General features: G+C 40.3%; 1 protein-coding gene across 10 annotated transcripts in view; it reads left to right on the top strand.

Moving 5' to 3' along the window:
• The window catches only part of PRMT3 (protein arginine methyltransferase 3), a 141,597-nt gene continuing 124,203 nt past the window's right edge, over nt 1-17,394 (top strand). The window contains exons 1-7 of one of the 10 annotated variants that reach the window (XM_089915037.1): nt 1-2,804; nt 3,035-3,167; nt 4,810-4,892; nt 6,384-6,433; nt 7,053-7,155; nt 14,144-14,303; nt 15,647-15,791. In XM_089915037.1, coding sequence (XP_089771163.1) covers nt 2,777-2,804; nt 3,035-3,167; nt 4,810-4,892; nt 6,384-6,433; nt 7,053-7,155; nt 14,144-14,303; nt 15,647-15,791 — 702 coding nt within the window. In that variant the 5' untranslated portion in view covers nt 1-2,776. The other 9 variants (XM_089915039.1, XM_022583760.3, XM_089915038.1 and 6 more) reach the window with 9 other exon arrangements.

Genomic DNA, 17,394 nt, shown 5'->3' with positions numbered 1-17,394 from the left:
GATTATAGAATAGCAGCTAATATATATCAAGTGCTTGCTAATTGCCAGCTTTTACACATGATGTCTGTCCTTTAACCCTCCAAACAATCTTTATAATTCTTACAGGCAGTACTATCATCCCCGTCTTAGGCGGGGAAACCGAGGCTCACTGTGGTTAAATGCCTTGCCCAAGGGCTTAAAGCTGAAGCCTGAAGCTAGGAAATGGCAGAGCCAGGATTCTAACCCAAGTGAGCCTGAATCCATAGCTTCTGTTTTTTTTTTTTTTTTTTTTTTTTTTTTTTTTTTCATAGCTTCTGTTTTTAACTACTCTGCAAGAGCATCCAGTATCTGTATATTTCCAGGAAGTTCCAGTTAATTGTTACTGGATCAGTACATGCCATGGATGAATAAAATAGAAACGTTTGGGTTTCTTCATTGGTCTAGGATCCCTCTAATGATTAACTACAAAATGTTCACATAGCCAGTAAATGTATATCTCAAAGTGCTTCACTTTAAAAACTATGGAAAAGGAAAGGAAGAGGCAGAAGGAAGGGTCAAAGTTAAGAGGAACACACTGTTAATTTCCATCATGGAACAAAGGATAGTAGTGAAGTTTGTCTTAACTTCTGTGCTGGGGGAAGCAAAGTAATAAATTTCAAGCTTCAGTGGACTCCTTTAGTGTGTGTGTGTGTGTGTGTCTGTCTGTCTGTCTGTCTGTCTTTTAGAAGGGGTTGGACATTCCCAATGTCAGTCATCTAGGAAAGAGGCATATTTTAGGATGGGGTGAGGACTTGAAACGTGGGCTTTAGGAAGGAGATGGAAGGAACATCTGCCTCCTGCCAGGTGGGGTTCCTTTGGGGCTGGACTCTGAAGAGCCTGTTTGTTTAGGTGATAACAAGCATGGGCTCCAAGAAGTGAGGCACGAATTAAGGGGACTCCATGAGGATATACTGAGGCTGGTGGGCTCTAAAAGCAGCTAAACCCAGTGGCCAGTTTTAAGTTATTCTCTCTGTGTTGAAATTCCTTACCCACAAACCTGCTGTCAGGTCTTGTTCAACATTCTTTTCTGACCTCAGTAGTGAAGTGGGGTGATGGGAGAGGGTCTGTGTTTATCTTTGGAGTAAAGAAAAAAGCTGTTCCCTCCTAAGCCCAGCATTGTGGAGCCACATAAACTTCAAGGAACAAGATTCTGGCCCAAGTCACTCCTCTGGACTGGGTGTTACTTCGCTACTGTTAACATGGAATGATTGGGTGTTAATGGGATTTAGCAGGTTTCCCTCCAAATGTTATGCAGATGGGGAGAAGATGGGCCTTGCTGGAGAGTATGTTGGAAGGATGAAGGAAAAAGCTGGATGAGCCCAGGCAACAAATGACCTTGAAGTTCATTCAGCTTATTGAAATGCCTCCTATGTGCCACTGGGCACGTAGGCAGTGGGTCTACATCAGTGAATAGTAAGTTAACCCAGCAAAGCCAGCAGATACTCTGGCAGTGGCCTGCAATATAAGGGGGCTTCCAAACTAATATTTGATGGATTCTGTCCTCTAGGGGTTTACAGTCAAGGGAAAGGAGTGCATTCAGAAGAGTTTAGCAACAATACAAGGCATCGTTCTCATTCAGCAATTTTTTTTCATTCAGCAAATTAATATTGAGTACCTACCTATGAGTTAGGCCATATATTATGTGCCAGAGAAATGAAGGTAGAGACATGGCCCTACCCTCATGCTCAAACAGTGTTGTGACTAAAGACGGGACGAAGAAAGGAAAAAGCAAATGGTAGGTGATAAGAAAGAAACTAACAGGAGGCTGCTGGAATGACAGTGGAAACTACTTTAGAAAAGATGGCCTGAGGAAAGACTTTCTGGCTGAGACAAAAAGTATCTACCCTTTTGTAGAACATTCTTAGCAAAGACCTTGAGGTGGGATAATGATTAGCACCAAATAAAAGGCTGGAGGACGGGGCCCAAGGTGGAGGGTTGAGGTGAGATGTTAGGCGGATTATGCAGAGCCTGGTAGGCCGTGGTAGTCAATTTAACTGGATAAACGTGTGCCAAGCCCAGTGCTAGCACCTGGCACTAGAACTTGGGACATACACTTTAAAGACTGAACTCCTTAAAACAGTCCTCGAGGCTCTGGCCCCTCTGTGGCCCCTGGTACACCCACTGGCCCCTGCAGTTCCCTCTCCCCAGCCGCACCCCACGGGGACCAGGGAGCCCCGGAACCAGTGTGGAGTACCAGCCTCTCGCTTGCGTTCGACCTCCTCCGTCACCAGAGGGCGCAGCGAGCAGGTCGCCCCCCCACTAGCCGCTCATCCCTCGAATAAGGGACGCACAAGGGGCGCGATGCCGACTGCAGAACCGCTTCCACCTCTGGGCTCTGGGCCGCGGTTTAGGACCTCCCGCTAAGGCCTGCCGCAGCCCGAGGAGAACACAAAAGCCAAGTCTAAGCCTGCAACGCCCAGCCCAGGTTTCAGCGCTTACTCGGCGCGCGCTGCATCAACCCTGCGGCAGGAGGCGGAGCCCGGGCTCTCGCCCCGCCCACCCCAGCTCACGTGAACAACGCCGCGGCCCCGAGGCCGGAAGCGCTCGCGAGCCGGCGCGCAGGCTCTCCTGTTTCCGGGCGCCGCAGGGTTTCCGGAGCTTCGGCCCCACCGCGTGCCCGCGCCCGCGCTCGCGCTCACGCTCACACTCACGCTCGTTCCCGGGTTCTCGGGCCGGGAAGGCTCGGAGGCGGTTGCGCGTGCGCTGCCCAGCCTGGTCCCCGCCCCCAGGCGCGCCGGGCTCTCGTGGCACAGCCGCCATGTGTTCGTTAGCGTCGGGCGCAGACGGTGGGTACCCCGGCCCTTCAGCACCTAGGCCGCGACGCCGTGGGGCCGGTGAAAGCCCCTCCCCTCCCCCTGCGCCCGGGACGCGGAGCCGGGGTGGTGGGGCCCTGCAAAGAGGGAGGGGGAGGTGGGGGGGAGGGCCCGCCGGGCCCAGAGTGTTCTCGCTTTGCTGCCCCTCGTCCGCCCTCCTGGCACTGGGGTCCGAGGCAGAGCTGACCGTTTGCGTGTGCTAGGCGGCCGGGGCGCTGTGGAGGAGGAGGACCTGCCAGGACTGTCAGACAGCGGTGACGAGGCCTCCTGGGAGGATGAGGAAGATGCCGATCTCCCCCACGACAAGCAGCAGACCCCCTGCCTGTTCTGTGACAGGTTCGTCCACCTCAGCGCGAGGCGCCAGCCCTAGGGTGGCCGGGCCCCATGGGTCTGTGTGGTCTGCTCCTCTGGAGTCCAGCCCAAGTGGCTGCCCTGGAAGTCTGGAGCCCGTGCTTTGGAGTGAGGGTTTGTTGAGCCGGAAGACCCACAGTGGTTTCCAGGGAGGAACCATGAACTGGAAGCCAGGTTACACTGCTTCACTTTGACGGGCCTCAGTTTCCTTTTGTGTAAAATGAAAGGGTTCTGGGCCGGATCTGTGGTTCCCACATCTGGTTGTGCACCTCTGTCACCTGAGACACTTAAGAAAATAATGTACAGATGCTAAACTGCACCTCAGCCCTTCTAAATCAGGGATAGGGTCTAGGAATCTGTTTCTACAAAGACCCTAGCTGAAGTGATTCTAAAGAGTAACAAGTTTGGGAGTCACTAAACTCGATTAATCCCTCAACCTTCTAGAACCGTTCAGGCTCTCCCATTCTATAATTCTTTGACAGTTAGAAAGCTTATCAGGTGTAATAGTTCCATTTGAGCCGTTTAAAGAATCACCTTTGTTAGGGGCTCCCCCCCCCAATTGAGGGGAAAGGAATTGATGCCATTTTCACTTAGGGAAAAAGACGCTGCAATACCAGTAACTTGTTCAAAGTCACAAAGCTGTGGTTTGTCTTATAACCAAATACATGTTTTTTCCACTTAAAATTCTGCCTCTTCATCTTTGACTTTGGCTGCTGTCCTGGGCAAGTGGGCGTGAAAGAAGCCTGGTTGGCACTGGCCAGTGTTACTTTAATAAACATTTTACCAGTATCCCCTGAGTCTCAGCGTGGTGCTGATGGGTGGTATATTAGCTTCTGACGATTCGTCATTGTTCCCACGTGTAGCCTCATGTGGGTAGGTACGGGATGTCTGCATATACTGTAGTCGTCAAAAAATAATATTTATTGAGCATCAGGGAGGTACTTCTTTGTGATAGGCTGTGTAAATACTGTATAAATAAGCTCTCTCGGTAAACATTTGTTGAAAACTGCTGCATATGTGCTAAGCATATAGAAGAGGTAATGCAGGCTCTCTGCCGTGTGTTATTACACGTCCTTCAGTTTTGCAGGTCACAGAATAAAGGAGCTTGGCCCTCACAGTGTCTATAATACAAATCCTTGGGGAGCGCTGTAAGACCACTTTTCGAAATATGGCACTTTGGGAATTTACTAGCTATAAAATTATACATTTTATGCTTTATTTCTAAAAGCAGTTTGAGCTGTGTCAGTTCAGAGCCTCTGAAAGCAGAGTTGATACTTAGAGGAGAAAAAAATCTTATGCAGTGAATTTTTCAGGTCTTAAGAGACACAGTCTATCAAAGGGAGTTCTCTTTCTTAGAAGCCTTGTGATAAATTCAGTGCTATTATTTGGCAAATTCAGCTCAACATTTTAAAGGGTAGTTTGTTTTAGGTGTAAAATGGGACTCAGAAGTACTAATTCCCTTTAGGAGTGCTGGGTTCCTCTCTACAGGTGTGTTTGGTTTTTTTTAATTAATTGGAAGTAAAACTGGAAACCTGCAGAGTGAGGGGGAAAAGTTTATATCTAACATGAAGTCAATATTTAGACTTCTTAGGGGACTATTTCATGAAGCTGTTGCTTGGTTTTTCAGGTTATTTACATCTGCTGAAGAAACATTTTCACACTGTAAGTCTGAGCATCAATTTAATATTGATAACATGGTTCATAAACATGGTGAGTAATTTTTAGAATAAAGAAAATTTTAGTTGAGAAATTTAAATTCAAACATTATGTTTTTCCAGACCATTCCTTTCCTATACAAATCCAATATAGTGAAACACATGACAACAACTTATGAAAATGGCGTGTTTTTGACAAATGGCTTTTGAGGAAAGATTGATAAATAAGTCATTCTTCTAGATATGATTGACTATTTAAGCTTAAATTGCCTTCACAACGAAAAAGGAAAAAAACCCCCAAAAAATCCTTGGTATGTGATTACATTTTAATCATTTTAGAATTAGGAAGACAAGGGGCGTGGATATTAGAATTAGGGAGAGCAAAGGGTAGAGGTGGACTTTGGAAAAGGAGGTGGATCATTATGAAAAAAGACAACTTATCAGGTCAAAGCATAACATGGACTTCAAGGCATACAAGATTGAGTTTTATAAGGAGTTTGGTAAGAGAGTGTGGAAAAAGCGAGTGCTAAAGTTAAGGTGGTAATCCAGAGATTCAGCTGCTGATTCTATTGAAACTTGCATCTAAACATACTGAAAATTAAAGCCTTCTAATTTAAACGAATATAGAAGAGCTACAGTATCCCACTAATATTAACTAAATACAGAATTGGCTTTTTGGTCCCTGTATTTACTAACAACTAGAAAGGACATTACTGAAGAATACCAAATATTAGGCAGATCTGGGGTCTCAGATAAACATACAGTATGTTTATGAATCATAAATTCAACTGCAACTACTTTTGTAAGATATAAGTGACTTAGTTTCATTTTTTTTCATGTTTTTAATGTGCATTTTAAAACTGAACCGAAACCGTACTTTATATTATTTTATATCTTTTTCAATACCAAATAGGGGCTTTTGTGTGCTGTTACGCATATGAAACATTTTTATATGCTGGTATGTTCTCATAACAGTATTTCTCATGACAAATAATAATTGGTTGGATATGCTATTGCTTTCCCTTATTTTAAATGCTGCTTCATTTCTGAAAAGATGAGAACCAGATAACAAACCTCACTATTTTTTCATTTGCATCATTTAACTTAATGTAAAAGCTAGTATACTTTGTATACTCTGTGTCCTGGCAAAATTATAGTTTGGTAGGTACCATAAAAATTGGGGATTTAGAAACTTTAGTATCAACTCTAGTATTAACTGCCAAATACTTGGTAAAATCAAGGGCCTAATTTTCCTCATTTGTATTGTTCTGATAAGTGAGTAGAATTCTAAAAATTAATTTCCGATTTTTCAGAAATGCAAGAAAAGCACTTAAAAATTTGTCCTTTCTGGCTGTTTCTCAATTAAAATATTCTGAAGTGTCAGAGTTACTGTTTCTAGTTCTTAATAAAAAATTCAAAACTTTTAAGTAGTAGTTGAGAGGACAGAAATATTTTATTGTCTAACCAGAGAAGCATCTTCGGAGCAGGTTAATGAAACAAAACTCATGTTATGTTAAAAGGTGAATTTTTTTTTTTTCCCTTTTAGGACTTGAATTTTATGGATACATTAAACTAATAAATTTTATTAGACTTAAGGTAAGGTGGTAGCTTAATCTACAATTTTGTTTAAAACCTAAAGAAGTACTACAGCGATTATCAATGCACCGATTTTTAAAAGAATATGAGAAACTGCTGTATAAGGAACTGTTTTAAATTTGACACTCATCATATTGGGGGAATCATGGACATTAGGAACTAGCACAACATACAGCACCAAGTAAATGGATACATACCGTACTTAAGTGTGTTTTTTAATTTTGTGTAAGAGGTGAATCAATGTTATGTGGCAGAGTAATTCACTGTCAGATAAAGGGGAATACTGATAGTCTTTCTGTAAAATCAGAAATAATTTCTAGTGCGATTTTTAAGTGCTTTGGTTACTCTTTTTGTTGTGTTTTTTAAATACTTTGTTCTAGTCAGTTGATGTTTATATTGCCATTTCCTCAAAATCCAAACAATATAAAACTGTGCATTGAAACAATTAAGCAGTCATCCAGTCAAGTTAATGAAATAGCCGGTGAACATAGACTGTTTAAATAGAGATTTTGTGTGATGTAGACATGATTTCCTTTTTTGTTTAATTTTCCCAGTTTTTTGGTAGGGGGATTTTGTGATTATGTGCAGTGAAAAAATATGCAATTAATTTTACTTCCAGAATCCTCCAGTTGAATATATGAATTCCATATACAACCCAGTGCCTTGGGAGAAAGAAGAGTATTTAAAGCCGGTATTAGAAGATGACCTTTTACTTCAATTTGGTAAGATGAACATATGGTATCTACTTTAAAGCAGGGTCATTTGTTATGGCAAAATAGTGGTTAGGTGTTACAGGAAAATATATCATCCCCTTGATTCTCTAAAGACCTCGTCAGGTAGTTGGTTTCAGAAGGAACGTTAAGTCACTTAGAAAGTGAGAGTCACACTAACAGTTACCAGGGAGGAATATGAGCTTGGGTTAAACATTGTGTAAAAGATGTTTTGAAACATAGGGAGACTTGAGAGAATAATTTTTAGTTGTCAGACTGATTTTTAATGTAATTAAAATCGATGAAATTTTAAATTAAAAAAAATTAAATCAGTATGTTTAATATTTAATAGATTTAAGTAAATTTAATAATATTGCTGTTTTTACCTCATAATACAATCAGATACATGACTTTTCTTAAGACATCTAATTTATGGAGCTTTTGTTTTGCTGCAGGACAGATTCCACGAAAATTCCCCACGTATACTAACTCTTAAGCCTCCCTTGTGGCAGGGTCACTCGTCTTTTGACTGTAGCTTTCTTAGTTTCTTGCTCTGTGCTTTGGTTCATTCCTTATTGAACAGGAATCTTATGAAAATTCTGTTGGCTCTCTATAGGTCTAATTTGTTGGAGTTCATGATTTATTATTATTTTTTTAATTTATGCTTTCTTTCATGTTTTTTGTGCCAGTTAGGTGAGATAGAGGGGTTTGCTGTCTTCAGATCAGCAAGACCATTCTAAACAGACACACACCTTCACAGATAGTAGTTTGACAGTGTGTATTTGGGCAGTCCTTTGGTAAGTGGGAACTGTGGAAAACCACTCATTTCCTTGAGAAGTACCATCAAGAGAAGTTGTGTGGCAGTGTGATGCTATAGTAAGAACCTTAATGTAGGATTCAGGAGCTAAGTGACCCTGGACAAAGCACTTAAGCTTTCTGTTTTTTAGGTCTTCATCTATAAAATGAGAAATAGGGCCAGATTTCCAACTTTCTACCTCTAAAATTTGGTGAGGCCTAGGTTGATTCTTTCCCATTTTTACAACTCCTATTAAATTTTATTTCTCCTCAAAGTAACCAAAGTGATCTCTTTGATACATGACAAAGTGCCCACTAGGTGTTCTTCGTGACTCCCTAAACTCAAAATTGAACACTCACAGGTTGAAAGTAGTATGTTAAATACTTTAGAAACATGAAGAAATGAATCCTTCGCATTGGGAGCCCACAATCTAATAGTAGGAGTGTTTTGTTTTTGAATGACTGTCCTGTATTATAAGATAAGGTGGAATATAGTAAGTTTCATGAGAAGTAGGAAAAATAGTGCCGTTCAGAAGAGGGAGAGATTACTCAGATCAACAGATACCGAGTGCTATTTGCTGGTCACTATGGATACAGATTGGTATTGACCTCTTCACTCTCCAAAGGTATATTAACTTCTTTCAGACTTAATTTTAATTTATGAAAAGGTGATAATGACACCTACCTTATAAAATTGTTACAAAGATAATGCATATTAGCACAGTGCCTGTCAGAGAGTAAGTGCTTAATGAAGGAGAATTTATTGTTATTAGTAAATAAGTTCTAAGGAGTTTAGATGAAGAAGTCACGACCGAGATCTGGAACAGTTAAGGGGCCTAGTAAAGGAGGTGGAACTTGAACTGGGCATGCTTGTTAGTGCACCGCCCGTGCCTCTCAAAGGACCTGTGGGACTTCCCTGGCGGTCCGGTGGTTAGGACTCCATGCTTCCACTGCAGGGGGCACGGGTTTGAACCCTGGTCAGGGAACTAAGATCCCACAAGCCGCACGGCACAGCCAAAAAAAAAAGCAAAAGATCTGTTCTCCTGGCCATTGGTGTAGAGAGATGGAACAGAAGGTTCTTCATTCTCATGGCTCCTGGCTTGATTACTGACTATTTGACCTGCACTGTCTTTCAGTAAATAGTTATTGAGCATCTGCTTTGTATTGGGCTTTGAGAATATAAAGATGACTAAATTTAAAAAGGGGATAACTAAGAAAATAGGCAATGAAAGCACAGTGTAAGTGGGGAGAAGTGACTATACTGATGGAGAAACCTGGCAAACACTGCCTTAGCCAGGTAATGAAGGTTAACATCATTGGTGATGTAATGTCAGTGGTATGGACCCTTTATATCATGTGATGAGAATGGCACTTTACCTCAGTGGTCTTCCTCCCAGGCCAGTAATCTCAGTCTAACCATGAAAAACCATGAGACAGACACAAAGTGAGGGACATTCTACAGACTGCCTGACCAGTACTCCTCAAAACTATCCATGTCAAGGGAAGCCTGAGAAGCTGTTGTAGCCAAGAGGGGCTTAAGGAGACATGACAACTAAACATATGTGGTATCCTGGATGGGATCTTGGGACAGAAAGGGGACATTAGGGGAAGACTAATGAAATCTGAGTGAATAAAATGGAGTTTAGTTAATTTTTTTTAAAGTATGGTATAATATTTGAAACATACTCCGCAAAGGGTTAATATCCTTTTTACATAAAAGACTCTTAAAAATTAAGGGACAAAGGGTCAAAACAGTTGATAGAAAAATGGGGAAAAATTCTACCAAAAAGAGGTAGGAAAATAGCCCAATAGCAAGATACCATTTCTCACCTCTCAGACTGGTAAAAATTTTTACAATATGACAACACATTCTGTTGACAAAGCTGTGGAGAGACAGGCACTGTCCTAAGATTGCTAGTAGAATGCAGATTTAGCAATACCTAAAAAACTGAACATGCGATTTTTTTTTTTTTTTTTGCTGTACGCGGGCCTCTCACTGTTGTGGCCTCTCCCGTTGCGGAGCACAGGCTCCGGACGTGCAGGTTCAGCGGCCATGGTTCATGGGCCCAGCCGCTCCACAGCATGTGGGATCTTCCCAGACCGGGGCACGAACCCGTGTCCCCTGCATCGGCAGGCAGACTCTCAACCACTGCGCCACCAGGGAAGGCCTGAACATGCGATTTTTAACTGAGCAGTTTCACTCATAAGAATTGGTCTTGAAGGTACACCTCCAACATTCTGAAAATACATATAAGACAAATGCCCATATAGAGGAGAGCAGTTGAATAAACTATGGCACGTCCACACCATGGAGTAGTATACCTCTATCCTCTATTGCAAAGAATGAACTGAACTGGTACAGAGTGTTATCCAGGACATACTGTCAAATGAAAAAGGCAAAGCTCAAAAGAATATCTACTATGATACTCTTCACGTAAGAAAGAAAGAGATTTAGGAAAATGCTTATGTGTCTGCTCATTTGTGCAAAAGAAATACAGGAAGGATAAACTAGAAACTGAAGAGATTGTTACTGAACGGGGTTTGTGGGACAAGGAAGGAAGGGCACAGTGGGATTGAGGTAACAGGGATGAGGATCGAGTGACACTTTGCTGAGTATATCTCTTTGTATAGCTCCAACTCTCAGGACTATAGTAATGTTTTTATTTTATTTATTTATTTTTTCTTTGTGGTACGCGGGCCTCTCACTGTTGTGACCTCTCCCGTTGCGGAGCACAGGCTCCAGACGCGCAGGCTCAGCGGCCATGGCTCACGGGCCCAGCCGCTCCGCGGCATGTGGGATCCTCCCAGACCGGGGCACGAACCCGTGTCCCCTGCATCGGCAGGCGGACTCTCAACCACTGCGCCACCAGGGAAGCCCAGTAATGTTTTTTATAGCCTTCATATAATCAAAAAAATCAACAATTGAAACAACGAGGATGTATGTATACAAGGGTGGTGCTGGTGCGAAATGGAATGCACGCACTAACAGATGAACTGAACTGTAATACAAAGGAATAATGTAACCATACTGCAGGGAGTGGGGAGGAAAAGAACTAGGTGAGTAACTGAAACCTTTAATGGATGTTGTGCTGAGGCTCCAGATGAAAAGAACTGCATCAACGTTGTAATCCAGTAAGAAAAGGCATTTCTTGCAGGGTAAGAATTAGCAATTCTGACACTATTTTTGTGTATGCTAGAATGGAACATGTGAGTTAATAATTTATGGATGGGGCTTCCCTGGTGGCACGGTGGTTAAGAATCTGCCCATCAGTGCAGGGGACACGGGTTTGAGCCCTGGTCCGGGAAGATCCCACATGCCGTGGAGCAACTAAGCCCGTGCGCCACAACTACTGAGCCTGCGCTCTAGAGCCCGCAAGCCACAACTACTGAAGCCCGCACGCCTAGGGCCCGTGCTCTGCAACAAGAGGAGCCACCACAATGAGAAGCCTGCTCACCGCAACGAAGAGCAGCCCCCGCTCACCACAACTAGAAAAAGCCCACACGCAGCAACGAAGACCCAACACAGCCAAAAATAAAATTAAATTAATACATTTATTTTTAAAAATTATGGATAAAAGCCAGGTTTCTCACAGTTGGAGAATGAGGTTTCAGATAAGGAAATGAAGGATGAAATGAGTCCTGTGTTGACAAGTTGGAATCAGAAGTGTCAGTGTAAATTCATAGTTTTTCTTATACAGACAGACAGATACAGAAATGTAGATGTGTGTGTGGGGGGGGGGGGATTAGTATAATACATATACTTCCTAGCTCTGCTGAAAGGGCCTAGAAAAACCCCAGTAGCAATGAGCATACCTAGTGCCCAGATCTTGATTTATAATCCTTTATTAATAAAAGGAACCAAGAGTCCTTAGAGAGATGATTGATTTCCAGGTGGGGCAGGGAAAATACAAGATAAGTCTAGGACACCTTGTTCCAGAAAATTAGGAAGTACTTAAGAAAAAGTGGGGGAAGAGGGGACTTAACCTAAAGAACACAGGAACCAACCTGAAGGACCTCCTAGTGGCCAAAGCTAGAAACATTTAATCAATACAGAAAATGACAGTATTGGGTTTTAACCCATAGGATAAAATAAATGTCCATGAATTCTTCTTGACATGAATAAGCAACCAAATAAATGGGAAGGAGTAGCTCCGCTTCAGCGTAGAATTCCTGTTAATAAATGTCAAAGGAAAAAGAGAAATAGAAAATCAGTATTAGGCAAACACCACGGTAGTAACTTGCAGAAAAGAGTAACCCATGCATGCTAAGATTAGTAGGTGAAAATTTAGGTGGGTGAGATAGGATTTGCATAGTTCAAAGTATGTCCCCCAAGAAATTTAACTACAAAGGAGCTGTTAAACTTTTGAGTGGGAAAACTGAGCAGACACCACCATAACCAAGTGATCAAGGTTAACATCACCAGTAATAAGTGTACTGACGCCACGAACCCCTTGGTGTAATGCTCTGAGGAGGCAACGTCATTTCTCTGCTGTTCTTGCCAAAAATGTTTAACCTCATTCTAATAATGAAAAATCATCAGATGATCCCAGGTTGAGGGACAGTCTACTAAATTCTAAATTACTGATCAGTGTTCTTCAAAAATGTCAGGATACAGTAATTGGGTGCGGTATTCTATAAATAATTCATGGTGCTGAATATTTTTGTTCAAATCTTTTATGTCTTTTTGGATTTTTAAAAATCTACCTCTATCAGTTGTTGATAGGAGTGTATTTAAATCTCTGGCTGTGATTAGAGGATTGTCTTTTTTTGCCATTCTATCAGCTTTTGCTTTGTGTATGTTGAAGCTCTTTTGTGAGGTTTATTCTCATTTATAATTGTTATGTCTTTCTGATAAATTGACTATTTTGTGTGTGTGTGTGTGTGTGTGGTACGCGGGGCTCTCACTGTTGTGGCCTCTCCCGTTGCGGAGCACAGGCTCCGGACGCGCAGGCTCAGCGGCCATGGCTCATGGGACCAGCCGCTCTGCGGCATGTGGGATCTTCCCAGACCGGGGCACGAACCCGTGTCCCCTGCATCGGCAGGCGGACTCTCAACCACTGCGCCACCAGGGAAGCCCGAATCTGTAGTGTTTAAAAGCAACGAGTCAGTATTCTGCTAGACTGTTTAGAGTTTCGTGGCACACCATACTGCTTTTATAACAAGTTCAATTTAGGCTCTAGTCTCTAAGTTATAATATTATCATGTATTTGTGAAGCTTAGTTATTTTGTCCCAGCTCTAAAGAAGTGTTGCAGGTAAAAACTGAATAGGAAAAAAAAAAGTCGTGTTTCCCTCAGAGCTGTACTGAGGAGACAGTATAATATCTGCATTGTTTTTATTGCTTTAAGTTGATTCAACAGTTAATTAGACCTGTCAGTGGACATTGGGATTTTGTAAAACTCACTAGTTCCATATATTAACTTCTGTTTACAGAGTTAATGATTTACATATATTAACTTCTATAGCAGAAGTTAATGATTTACATATAATGAAATTAAATTTAAATCAAAATTTTTAATAATATTAGGAATTAGGATATTTAATAATGTCAGCAATAAGACAGTGTATAGATTGCACACCACCTTACCCATGATGAAAAAGTTATTGAATGTACAGAATTCCTTACCTACACACTGTCCTTAAGGAATATCTAAATGTCATACCTGTTACTCTACAGATAAAGACCCAGAGGCTGGAGGTGGCCCTGTGTGGTGGCAAGAACACGGGCTGGGAAGGCAGGCATGGGTTTGAATTGTAGTTCCTTCATTAAACAGCTGCATGACTTTGGGCTAGTCAGTTTCTCTGAAATTTATTTTTCCCATGTCTTAAAATAGGGATAAATGTTTATATTTTAGGTTTGTTTTGAAGATGGAATGAGATGTAATGCATGAACTTGAAAGATACCTGATGATCAATAAATATGAGTTTTTTCCTTCTACTTTTTTGTTTCTTCCTGGGTTTGGTTCAGTACAATTAATGCTTATTTATGTGTTCAGTTTAGCCAACTAGTGAAAAGTTTAGACTAACAGCATGCTCTTTAAACTCAAATTGGAATAGTTTGGATATTAAATATTTATTTAATTAAAAGTACTAATTTTTCTCAGTTGGCCGCATAATAGGCACTTAGTATATACTTATTCGTAACACATTTATATGTGCTTCATTGTTATAAGATGGCCTGATAGAAATGTCCATTTATCTATTTAGATGTAGAAGATCTTTATGAACCCGTGTCAGTTCCATTCTCATACCCCAGTGGACTCAGTGAAAATACATCAGTTGTTGAAAAATTGAAACACATGGAAGCCAGGGCACTGTCTGCTGAAGCTGCGTTAGCTGGAGTGCGTGAGGATCTGCAAAGAATGAAGTAATTTATCAATCTTATAGAAAATTAATTGTTTAGATCCCCAAAATAATATAATTCATAAAAAGATAGAATATGGTAAAATATTTCATATACTGGAAAGCACAGTGTAGATATTTAATTTCAGTAATATTAAAGGTACGCAGTATTTTTTATACATTGTGGATGTCGTTGATTAACATAAAATTCTGTAGTTTTATCTGTCCTCTTATATTTCTTTATAATTACTTTTGTACTAATGATAATTGTTCTGGGGAGTGTGTTTCTCTTGAGTGCTTTTTGTTCTTTGATATTGCCTTCCTTTGAATTACCTTATTTCTAATAGATTTCTTCATTTTACTTTTTCTCTCCTAGACTTTTTAAAGTGTAGGGATTAATATTTTTTAGGCTTGTGGAAAATACAGGGTTGAAATTTTTGTTTTTAAAGAATCACAATATAATTATGATGAAGTATGTAATCAGAAAACCAGCTACATAGGATGGTTTTCTCTAGTGAGTAAATTAATATTCTGCTGGCTTAGTACTTGTCAGAATTTAATGTGCATACGAATCATCTGGGTGTCTCGTTAAACTAGATTCTGATTCAGGAGGCCTGAAATACGTGGTGTCTGAGATTCTGCATTACTACCAAGTGTATATACCTCTAGCTTAATCTGTTAGATTTGTAAGTTGGTTGCTATTGCCCAATTACCCATTTTTGATGGTTTGCCAGAATGTCCAGCAGGAAAAATAGTATAGCTGATTGTAGTTTCCCTTTTTCTGAGATTTTATGCTGGGTAATCTAGTAACCAACAACTCTATTATGTGCCTCTTTACACTTCTCTCCCATATATACCTCATAGATTCTTGATGCGTTGTTATCAGAGAAGGAACTGAGTTTTAGAGCCTGAGCGGATGGTGTTGATGTGTGTAAATAATTCCCAGTTTGGGTCTGCTTTCTGCCTATATAACCCTTCCATGAGATACTATGGTTTTAAAGAATATTCATAGCATTGGAATATGCTATATTGATTCAGCTGCTAAAATAAGATTTTGGAACAATAGAAATAATAAAGTTGAATAAAGTCATAGTGTGCTCATTTTGTTCACTTGAAAGATAAAACAGCCATAGCCTGCAGTTGGCAGTGCTTTTGTGATTTGTAGGAATGCTTCCAACTGGGTTTGAATATGCCATTGCTTAAGATCCAGCAGGGGGAGCTTTCCGTTGCTTAAGATAGAATGTGATTTAGAAGGCTCATCACACCCCGCACTCCCCTCCTCCCCCTTCCTCTTCCTCAGCCTCTAGCCTTTCCTTTTTTCATGGTCCAGTAAACTTGTCTCAAGGGTGTATTTCAAATTGATTACAGACAATTTGCTCAGGATTTTGTGATGAACGCAGATGTCAGAACCTGTTCGTCATCTACAACTGCCATTGCAGACCTCCAGGAGGATGAGGATGGCGTTTATTTCAGCTCATACGGGCATTATGGGATACATGAAGAAATGCTAAAGGTTAGGAAAGAGCACAAATGTACCAAATCCATACTAAAAGAAAAATAGAGTAAAAAAGGTTCTTAATACATATGGGAGAACTGCTTTTTTGGTTTTTGGTTTTTTTGAGAACTGCTTTTTAAATCTTTTTGGTGCTTGATAGCTCATCTTGCGTTGAAAAGATTATAGAAGCATCAGAGATGCTGTAAATTCTGTTTAAGATCATTATTAATCTTTATTATGAGATTACCTTTTGCTGGGAATAGAACATTCGTAAAAATTGCTGACGATTTTAGTCTTCTCAAGAGCAACTTTTAAATAGGAAGAAAAATACGTTTGCCTTTTAATGTGTGAAGGAAATGATTAATTTTAGTGTTTTAATTAGCAGTACTGACTTTAGTTTGGGCGAATAATAATTCTTTGGTACAAAGTTAATTATAAATAATTCTCACAGTTGTTACGGCATTACTTTTTTACATTTGAAATCATTGCTATATAGAAGAATTTCCTAAATCAGATACTTGAATTTGGTTGGTTTTAAGTTTTATAATGGTAATGTCCATATAAACTATAAGTAGATTTCTGGGTATACCTGGTATATTATGTACATTTTATCATGTATTATAGATTATAAAATAGCAAAATGGTTTTTTAATTCAGTAAAACTGAAAATATCTAACGAGTAAAATAAATGTTGGAGTGTAAAAATTACTGAAAACTTTTATGTTTATCTCTGTGAATTTTAGATGCCACTACTTTTTTTTCTTAAAAACCAACAAACGAAAAATTCCTTTCTGAATCCTTCCTCAAAAGATTGGTTTATTTTACGGACACCCCAAGACTGTGTTCCTTGAAACATGCCCATTTAAGATAACCAGGGGTAGTTAATGAGTATATATTTTGTTGAGTCAGTTTTGCGGGATCACAGAGTGGAGGTTTGCTGATTAATAGTAATTGTAATTACTTGGAGTCTTTTAAAGCAATGTCATGTCATTTCTTTGCTAATGACTTGTCACAGTTGGTTGTGCTTTTTGTTGTCACTTGGGTAGTTGCATAGCATTATAAATAACAGTTATAACTGTTGCTAAGTAATAAATTAAGTCCAGAGTGAATTTGTTTAAAAGAAATTGACATACTCCATTTTCTCTGTTAAAATTAATTTTATTGTGTCTAGAATATTTCCTTTAAAGGAGTTAATCTAAGCCCATGTTTGCCGTTATAAATCACCCCATTAATTTAAATGCCATGAACCTTTAATGCTTTTGATATGGAAATCGTATTGGGTTTTTCAGACAGATAAGGTTACTGAGACTCCTAGAAGATAGTACATCTGAGTGCTCTCAGTACAGTCATCAGGGAAATCCAGTTTGGACTTACTTCCAAATCTCTGTCCTGGACGCTTGTAGCTCTGTATCAACAACTAGAGGATCTTTACACCTGATGGAATATTTTAAGTCCTTTTGATATACATATATATTTAAGAAGTTCCAGCTGGAAGTTTCCAGCGCTGTGTTTTCACTTTTAGAGAATCACTTAAGACTCCTTATTAATGTCATTTTCCATGCCTTAATTCCCCTTTGCTGTTATACAATGTAACCACCTTCTCCTTGGAGATAACTTGATT

This window comes from Delphinapterus leucas, chromosome 7 (genome assembly GCF_059928025.1).
Source record: "Delphinapterus leucas isolate spDelLeu-1000000601 "Yukka" chromosome 7, BTC_Dleu_Yukka2, whole genome shotgun sequence".
NCBI lineage: Eukaryota > Metazoa > Chordata > Mammalia > Artiodactyla > Monodontidae > Delphinapterus > Delphinapterus leucas.
Note: the sequence above shows the minus strand (reverse complement) of the source record. Positions and strands in the feature narration are given on the sequence as shown.